Source organism: Carya illinoinensis, chromosome 6, assembly GCF_018687715.1.
Source record: "Carya illinoinensis cultivar Pawnee chromosome 6, C.illinoinensisPawnee_v1, whole genome shotgun sequence".
Classification (NCBI taxonomy): domain Eukaryota; kingdom Viridiplantae; phylum Streptophyta; class Magnoliopsida; order Fagales; family Juglandaceae; genus Carya; species Carya illinoinensis.
The window spans coordinates 21006436-21016528 of record NC_056757.1 but is presented as its reverse complement, the minus strand read 5'-3'; the positions used below and the strand labels follow the sequence as shown (position 1 = coordinate 21016528).

General features: G+C 38.0%; 1 protein-coding gene across 4 annotated transcripts; it reads right to left on the bottom strand.

Annotated features, from left to right (window-relative positions):
• Positions 1-244: 244 nt before the first annotated feature.
• On the bottom strand, positions 245-6775 carry LOC122313843 (putative pentatricopeptide repeat-containing protein At5g08310, mitochondrial). Of its 4 annotated transcripts, XM_043129116.1 has the most exons (4): positions 3681-6774; positions 2089-2154; positions 1957-2005; positions 245-564 (listed from the first exon to the last, which is right to left on the bottom strand). In XM_043129116.1, the coding sequence occupies exon 1, from the start codon at positions 6437-6439 to the stop codon at positions 3893-3895; it is 2547 nt and encodes an 848-aa protein (XP_042985050.1). In that variant the 5' UTR covers positions 6440-6774; the 3' UTR covers positions 245-564; positions 1957-2005; positions 2089-2154; positions 3681-3892. The 4 variants fall into 4 exon arrangements, with proteins under 4 accessions (XP_042985050.1, XP_042985051.1, XP_042985049.1 ...); XM_043129117.1 differs by lacking the exons at positions 1957-2005; positions 2089-2154 and having other exon boundaries at positions 3681-4647; positions 5044-6775; XM_043129115.1 differs by lacking the exons at positions 1957-2005; positions 2089-2154 and having other exon boundaries at positions 245-574.
• Positions 6776-10093: the final 3318 nt, after the last annotated feature.

Genomic DNA, 10093 nt, shown 5'->3' with positions numbered 1-10093 from the left:
TCAACTCGCTCAAAACAAATTGGTCATACATGATTACTACTATTTTCTGCAGTCATTTTTTATGAGAAAAAGTTGTTATTTTCTACAATTTCTTATAAGACACGGTTTGAATAATAAGATAAAATGAAATGAAAGTTATAAATAAAATATTATTAGAATATTATTTTTTAATATTATTATTATTTTGAGATTTAGAAATGTTGAATTGTTTATTATATTGTGTGAAAATTTGAAAAAATTATAATGATGAGATGAGATGAGACACTTTTACTATTCAAACAGGGCTGCTTGTTCTTATATACATCCTGTGTAATTAAGCTATGCCTATACCACCTTAATAATAATAATAATAATAATAATAATAATAATAATAAAAGGTTTAGTGAGTGTAATAAACAATTGCTTCCACTCCAACTGCTACCTGAACTTGTAATTTGCTTGATGCAAAGAGGTTCTTGTAACATCAGCCGAAAGCCCTCTGTTTATTACGCTCCCCCAAAGACACTAGGATCAGTTTACCTTGGCAGGAGAGCTCTTGCCTGGATCGGCATCCTCCCATGTGTCCTGCAAAAGTCTATGTAAGATGGATTGACGTTTAACAGATGAAACCAAAACAGAACATAAACAAAAATAGTGGTAATAACCAAAACAGAACATCCTACAAACATGTCGGGTTCTTTCTCTGAGCCTTTAGAGTTCTAACTAGAAAGTATAATATATAATCTAAAGGCTGAAAACAATGCACACACGCACGCGCACGCACACGCACATGCAAATGCACACAAGATAACATGTCAAGCAAACTATAGTCATCACAACAAAAGAACTAACACAATACTATTAATTAACACAGAATAGAAAGCAATTTTCTTTCTCCAGCTTAAACATTGTAGTAAGAATAAGTGGACACTTTTGTGATTAAGTTGAGAGACCAGCTACTTATAACACCCAAGTGTAACACCCGCATAACACCATTGGCATGGCAAGCATTAATATCAGTACATCGACCATTAAAAAAATGATTGGCTAGCGCCACAGCTGTTACACTTGGAGTTGCATCTCATTGAAGGTGGCTCACCCACAGCAGAGTAAAGCATTTCATACCAGCTTCACTTGGCATTGGGATTTAAGCATACCTAAGTGCCCTTTTAATGCCTCTTCAGCAGATAATTTGCTATCATACCTCTTCATCAAATCATTGCAATATGGTACGAGCCTAGAACAGGAATCACGTTAACAAACACCACTAGTGCTATTACTGTCATTGTTATTATTATTATTATCATTACGATTATGTTGAGGGGAGAAGATAGAGAGAGTTATATTGTAAACAATTGTAGTCTATATATAGTAAAGAAATAATATATTTGAGAATAGAATAAGATTTGAAACCCCTAGGGTCTGGCTCAAGTGGTAAAGGCCTTGGGCTTGGGGGTATGCTCCCCCGGGTCTAAGTTTCAAATTCTCTCGACTGCAAACAATCTTTAAGGGCCATCGGACTGGAGGATTTTCTCCCTGAATCACCTGAGGTGCACTTGCGGGAAACCTTTTGCCGAGGGCTTGTGCACCCCTGGGATTAGTCAGGACATAGTTCCTGGACACTTAGTGCCAATAATAAAAAAAAAAAGAAAAAAGAATAAGATCTGACTAGAATTACTTCACTTAATTAAATCTATATTAATTGATGAGGGGGGAAAACTAAGGTTTGTTTTTCTTTCGTAGATTGGGGGGGTGGGGGTGGTGAAAATACTTGTAAATAGAACTACTTTAGAAACCATTTGTCAAAGAATAAGATGAATTACCAAAGATGCTAACAAAAAATGAAGGTAATACACAAATCAAACAGTACATTCTACTGCTTCATTTTCTATATGAAAATAGACAAACATATCTCTATAACCATAAACAGTCTATTTTCAACCTGGAGAAATAGGAATAACCATAAACAGTCTATACCTCAACTAATTGAATGAAAAACATTCTTCAAGTTTACAAACTGGAAAACCTGAGACATTGAGTTTCCAATGAACCATGTGAGTTTCTAGAAACCAAGATTATAAACATAGAAGCAGGTACGCCTGCACTCACATGGACACATCAGCAAGATATTTGGGAAAGCATGCTGAAACAGACAGGCAGCCAGGCCCGCACCCACTAGACAGATACCAGAAATTTGATTAGCTCCTTGGAAATGTGTTTGACATCTTAATCTCAAAATATTCCAACTTATCAAAAAAGAATCTCAAAATATTCCAAGTCAACATGTTTGCAACTGGGACTTCAAAACCCAGTAGAGTTCAAACAAATAACCATATAGCATATATCAACATTGCAAATTTTCACATCATCACAGGCCAGACTTAGCTTCCATGTAACTGAATGGGATGCATATATTTGGTCAATGAAATTAGACAGAAACAGACCCAACCAAATCAAGGAAACAGAAAATCCCCTTGATGTGTCAAATAGCACCACTAGAGCACAAACAAATTTTCTTTTTCAACAAGTTTAATTAATGAGCAAAAAGCATTATTCAAGTACACAGAATATACACCAGATTAACCTAATTAGAAAAAGTAAAGAGATCAAGAAAATCCTGGAAAGTAAAGCTAGAGAAACATAAATGGGCAGCCAAGCAATGGTAGATTGAAGTGAGAGAAAGCCTTGAGGTCGTCTGTAGTCCTTATGCTGTTTTAAAAACTTCAATCATTTCTTTATCTCCAATGCACCACATTAAATAGATGGGAATTATTTGCCAATAGGCCGCATTGTAATGACTATCAAAGAGCCCTTTCCCACACATTAAACTATCTACCACTTGAATTAAATAAGAGCAAATTGAAATTTGATAAGAACAATGCTACTCTTCATCCCAAATTAGATAAGTGTGGGAGGGCCAAACAAAATTTAGGATGAAGAATGCATTTCTCATTATTTCACAATCTTAAAGTTGCCCTTAATTTCCTTTTATTGCATTTACTAGGTATTGAAACAATCATAGAAGCCAATTTGTGCATTCAGATGTAATCCTAACTACAATGTCTGATGCATACAAATGGGTGACCCAAATCGTGATGTATGATAACCCGTGTACATACTTTGCCGTTAAGGCACGACAATCTAAAAGTTGGACAAGTACTAGTAGGGCAAGTGATTCAACATTGACAAGCCATTGCATGAATAGTCAAACTAAATAATTATAGAATTTGAAAATAGAATTTATTAATGTTATACAGCTTGATTGCGGGTTTTGTAGGATGACCCAATATTGACCCGTTTATCGAATCAACCCGTTTTCCCAAACCTGCTTATTTCATGTAGTGTTCTTGTTGAGATCACAGGTCATATCCTGCCACCACCGGGGTCATAGTTTATATATTTTGTTTCTTTCCCTTTTCCCCCTGAATATTGTGTCTTCATATACAGAGAAGGAGAAAAGCTCCATCACTAGGTTTTTCATCCACTGCTAAAATCAATAACTACCTAATTTGATGGATGTTTAAATAGAAAGAGAATAAAGGCCAAAGTTCAATATTTCTATTCCCTTCTAGAAAACTAAGTCCTATACAACTAATGGATTGAAAAATCAAGAATAATGAATTATTAGGTATGTGCTCCTTACCAATTCCTATCACAACAGGGAAAAAAAACCCAACAGAGTTTTCCAATAGTGAAAATACCTCACTCGGTGATGTCAGAGATCATCAATCTCAGAGGTAGTTGATAATGAGAAACATTGCTCCTTGTGTTGTTGAATCTAATCCACATCCACGACAGGAACGGCATGTTTCTATAATCTGTGCATCCCACTTCTACCCTAAAGACTTCCTTGAGCTTGTGCGCATGATCTTAATGATTTGTGATCAAATGATGAGTTGATAATGAGTTACACTCAACCTTCATTTTCCACATCCGAGCAAAAGATTCCAGCAATTCTACCCTCAGCAATGAGATTTTTAACATCTGAGGAAGTGGTGGCATCTTCTGACAACTTCAGCACTGCATCTCTGAAAACCAGATAGTTCTTATCTAGTGGTTCTGGAAACTTCCCTTTGCCAACCATCTCCTTCAAAATTTCAAAAGCCAAAGGCAGGTGAAAATTAGATACAAAACTATTCATTAATGCGACATAGACAAATGTGTCAGGTTTCATTCCCTTCTCTTCCATCTCACGGAGATACACAAGTGCTGGATCAGGCCTACCACACTTGCAAAGACCATGAATGAGGGCCATGAAAGCAATTCTGTTTGGGGCACACCCTCTTCTTCCCATTTCATTCCAAAGCACCAGTGCATCATCAGGTCTTCCAGCATTTAATAACCCATCCACTAAAGTTGTATAAGTGATGACATTGGGTGCTCTGTCTTCAGTAAACATCCTTGAGAGGCAAAGCATGGCTTGATCAACGTTGTCATTTTTGCACCATCCATCTATTAGGAGATTGTAGGTAACAACTGAGGGAACAAGCCCTTTGATCACCATGTCATTCAATATACCTTCAGCTTCTGAAACTCTTTTTGCCTTACACAGCCCGCCTATCACTATATTATATGCAATTACATCAGGACAATACTTACGAGAACATATGTCACGGAAGAGCTCCAAAGCTTGATCCACTTCATGAATCTTGATCAGGCCATCTAAGGCTGCAGAATAGGCAATTATATCAGGAAGGAAACCTTCTTGAACCACATTAGAAAGAAATTTTAAAGCTTCTAATGCTCTCCCATGTTTGCACAGCCCTTTTACAAGTAAGCTCAAATATTTTGTCCACGGTTCATGCCCATGAGCACTCATCTCCCTCAGCATATCAAGGGCTGCTGCAACATCCTCTCTTTTGCATATGCACCCAAAAATACAGTTGTGGATAAATTGGGTTGGTTCAAATCCTGACACCTTCATCTCTGAAAGAAGCTTGTAACTTTCTACCAGTCTATTTGAATTGCACAGCGCATCAATTAAGTTACTATAAAGTAAAATATTTGATTCACAACCGATGTGTTTCATATCATGGAAAACGCTAAGTGCTAAATCCAACTTACCAGTCTTGAGTAGACCATTAATGACAATAATAAAAGATGTGGTGTTAGGGCGAATGGCTTTATTAATCCTTAGGCATTTGTATTCCTCAATCTCGGTAGCAGATTGATCTCCCATCATCACCTGGAGAAAGAGAAGAGCTTTATCCAGTGAGGAATTATTGACAAGACAATTCAAAAAAGAATTGTAAAGCAAAATCATATCTTCCTCCTTATCTTCTTGCCCTTCTGACAGAAATCGGATCATTTCCCTCTCTTCAGAGGAAGAGGTCATAAGCTTTGTAATTATTCTAACATCAGGATGAATTCCCATCTTCTTCATTTCTGAATACAAACATAATGCTTTCTCCATCTCTTTATTTTCACAGAGTCCTCCTATCAGCACATCATATAATGAAAGATCAGCATTGAATCCTGATTGCCGCATTTTATCAAACAATTGAATGGCCTTATCCACTCTGGATTCCTTTACAAACCCATGAATCAAAACATAAAAGGTCTTTTGATTCAATCTCACATTATGACGTTCCATTCTTTCAATCAACTCAAGGGCCTTATCTACTTCACCCCACTTGCTAAAATTTAAAACTAAGATAGAGAACACGTGTTCATCAACCCATCCCTGCTCAATCATATCATTGAACAGGCTCAACGCTTTTTCAAACTTCCCGGCACTGCAATAAACTTGCAACACTGGGGTCAAGGTGTACTTATCAAATTTCCAACCATAATCTTGCATCTCTTTCAATCTCATTTCAATCAAATCAATTGATTTAGATTTACATATAGCCTCTAACAAGCAATTATAGCTATAATTGTTAGGAATGCAAAGACCCATCATTCTAACTTGATCAAACAAGACGTCAGCTTCTTCAATTAGACCCACACTGCCTAAACACCTTATTAGATATCCCAAAGCTCCCGGAGTGATGGAACATCGGGAGTTTACAATATCCACGGTCATGGCTCTCAGTGAGTCGATTTTTTTAGCACGTGATAGGATAGTGGCCATCACATTGTAAGTATAACAGTTATGCTTGTACCCAGATTGATTCGAGGCCCAAGTAAAAAAAACATGAGCTATTTTCCAACTCTTTAGGCCAGTTAGCACACTCTCAACCACTTGGGTGGTCAGTCTTGGCGCTAGATTCTCGAGTTCAGGATCGTCCGGGGAAAAGGGTCGCTTGGTGAAGATTGAAATTAGGCAATCGGTGATGCAGGTGAGGTCCGAAGGAAAAGACGCGTTATTGCAGGCTTTGGTGCACAGGGGTCTTTGGGAATGTGAAGCGTGAGAGAGGGTTTCAGTGAAGAAAAGTGAAACCAAAGAATAATAAGGTCTGATGGGTTTAACTGATCTCCAAAGATTTCTCGGGTGTAGTTTGATTCTTACCGGTGCCATAAGTTTGGAAAGGAAGATAACACTTTCGCTACGGTCGTTGATATAACTCGTGTAAATACACCCTCGACCCTGAGATAGGGCCTGCGCTCGGCGGTGAGAGCTTTGGGTAGTGTGTATCGAACGGAGCCGTCGGTGTAATTTTTGGGTAGGTGGATATTATTTTGGGATCATGTGACCATGGGGTGCCGAGAGATGGGTGGTGCGACACTGGTGGGTGGCGGTGAGGGTGATGACGGTGCGGTGAGGGGGATTGTATCGGGAGCAGAGGGTGGGGTTGAGAGAGATGACTCAGATGCGGGCTCGGTGTAGGTAGGGGTATTCGGTTGGGAAGTGTTTGATTCAGGTTGGGCTAAGTGGTTAGGGCTGCCAATTGTTGGCCCAGTAAGGTTGGGTGATTCAGCAGTTGGTTAGACCTGAAAAGGGTAATCAACTCTTTCAAAATCACATCTCATGAAATGATGATTTTTCCAATGTGTGAATTATAACCCTTATGTTAAAGATTATAGCCAAGGAAAATACATCAGGTGGAATTAGAATGAAGTTTATGCTTATTAGAAGCATGAAGATTGGGTCAAAAGATATAACAAAATAATCCTTATAAAAGAATAGTCAGGAAGACACTGGAATAACGTTTGAAACAGTAATTTTTACTATAGAAGAGGAGTGGGGAGACAATTTATGAGATAACATGTATTGTGAAAAGTGTCAACCCAAAATTAAATGGAAACGTGACTGTGATGAAGTAGAGCATGCCTCATTTCAACTATATGTATTGTCTACGTACGATTGTCTCATTTTGTTAATGGGTGTGTGGGTAAGATAAGCAGTGATAGAAATTAAGGGAAGCGAGTATCTTTATTAATGGGCAGGATTTTTTCAAATGAAGCGAGTATCTTTATTAATGGGTGGAACTCACCACCCCAATTAAATTGAAATGATTTAATTTTGCAAGTAAACAAATGTTCTACATGAACTTGAAATTGAGTAAAAAACACTGGCATCATCGTTTCTGCATGAGATGGGATAGAATCCAGTGTAGCGACAACATGAATCCAAAATTGTAACATAATAATAAAAAACATTTTTAGAAATAATTGGTGAAGCCCCAAACATCACTATATATTAACTCAAGTGGGGCAAAGGCCCGAGTACAATTTGAAGAAAATAACAACTATTTACTTTTAGAGCTTAGACACGCTGAACATGGAAAATTATTCTGACTTGAAGTAGGAAGAGAAAATTGAGACAATACACAACGAATGACACTAAAAGCTCGATGACCCATTCTTGAGTGTCATTGAGAGATTGAGCTACGTTTTGCAACAAAGGCTGTGGGTAGACTAACGTCATTAGAAGTAGAGAGGGTGTAAAGTTCATGTCTACTCAGCCTGCGCAGTAAAGTTTTTTCCGTGGGTTGATCCTTTATTAATATATATATATATATATATGGATGAAATTTAAAAAAAAAAAAAAATTATTAGTTTCAGCGGTAAATTTTTGAATGGAGAGCAAGTTTTTTTTAATGTGAGGAACATGAAGAACATTCTTTAAAGGAAAGGAAATATTGGGGGCAGATAAACGAGTTGTACCAAATTGTCTGATAGGTAAATTAAACCTAGGCCATTATCGATACAAATATTTTCAGATCCAATGTACTCCTCAGACTTCATATGTAGGTTGGCAAGATCTGATATAAGATGATGGCGTGGTGAAATAAGCCTAGTTAACGAATGGAGAATCACTTTGGTAAGACTCATCGAAGCAAGCGATGTGGTCGGTACAGTTGCATACTTGACAAGTGGGCCTTGGTGTTGAGGGGTTGGATGGGGGACCTCGATGGGTAAGCATGTGGCAGTAGAGATCTTCCAGAGATATTAGATCTACATGGGTTCTTACGGACGTCACGAACGAATCATATTCCAGACAAGGCCAGCTAATAAGAAGGAAACAAGTTCAAACTCATTATAGGGTTAATCTGTAGCGACAAGGGTGTAGCTAAGGTAGTGAATGTGTGAAAATAATTTGTGATTGAGGTGTTCTCTTTTTGTAGTGTAGCAAGCTACTAGTGCAGGTTCATGGAACGTGCCCGAGATGTAGAAGTAAACATACGCTTAGGGTTGTCCATACCAACTGAGAAGTAGAACATTTGGTAACATGGGTGAGGATTGTTTTAGAGAGGGAAGAATTCGAGGCACTGAGAATAAGCTTATTTTGCAAGATCCAAGTTGTGTAAGCAGGGGATTAGGGACTAATTGGTTTGTGGGAGTGGTGAGAAGGATAGAAGGACAGGGAGTAGATCCATCTACATAGCCAAAGAGATTGAGGTCCTTGAGATAGGGAGTAACTTGTGCCTTCCATAGAAGGTAGTTGTAATGGGTGAGTTTGATAGGCAGAAAATTGGTCACAGGGGTGGTAAAGGGAGGTAAGCTATTTGATGAAAGTAGTGCTGTAACAAGGGAAGGGACGTTAAAATCAGATTGTAAGAGGTTTTGGTCCTCCATAGAAAAAAGTAAGACGTAAGTCAAGTGGCTCTTGATACCATGTTAACTATCAAGATTGAATTGAATAGTTTTGCACACACCAACTGCAATGCAACTTGGTTTATTTATAAACATCAATTACAGAGTTTGGCTTGTACTAGGAGTCTGTAATATCTTTATAATCTTGAGAATTAGTTCCGTGTTTGACAAGATCTTCAATCTTATCCTTAACAAGGACCCAAGTTTGAAATTTCAGTCACTCATATATCAAAGAGCCAATTGAGAAAAGAAACATCTGACATTCGAAAAAGAATGTAAGTATGCATGCTCAGTTCTTTGGATGAATAAGCATTGCGACCTTTAGCGATTGCCTCTCTCACCCTATTTATCACTCCGTACAAAACTCGACCCTTGCACCTTAAATATATTTTTTTAAAGAGGAAAGTATCAAACTTTATTGATATCAAGAACAAGAGAGGAAAATGATTACAAAACTGGACTATCAACCAATTCAATCACATCCTTAGCTAGATAGTGAGTAGAATAGTTGCCACTTCTTCTTACAAAGGCCACTTGCCATTGCTTAATACCTAATGATATTACTCTAGTGTCATGTAAGACCAATCCCACACTATCCCATCGCTCAGTATGCTGATTAAGTCCTTGAACTACTTGTTGAGCATCACCTTCCAGAATCAGAGAGTGCAACCCCATATCCTTTGCCATTCCAGCAGCTTGGAGGCCCCCTAGAGCTTCCGCTGGAAGAGGATCCAAAAAACTAGTTTTTGACAACTTCTTGTTAGTCAAAATGGAACCCTCATGATCACAAGCCACCAATACAATACCAATTCTGTTGTTAGTTGCACTCAGAGCTGCATTCCAGTTGATTTTGATGGAGCCCATAGGGGGAGGAACCCACACAGGATGTTTTTCTTGGATCTCTTGGACACCTTACTTCAAGCCAAATTGTACAACCTTGAAGTCTTCCCAAGAATTACCTATTTGTCTTGCTACTTGCGTGGGATGCATAAAAGAATCCTCAAAGATCATTTTATTCCTTCTCAACTAGATGCCTCGAGCTATCATAGAGAATAACTCCATCAATTTCTGATAAGATCTAGAGCTATGCTTTTCAACCAGTTCTTTGAAACTACTTGCATTGTTCGAACTTTTC

What these genes read in the sequence shown, in the direction of transcription:
- LOC122313843 (XM_043129116.1), bottom strand. Translation starts at nt 6,439, where the DNA reads ATGGCACCGGTAAGAATCAAACTACACCCGAGAAATCTTTGGAGATCA.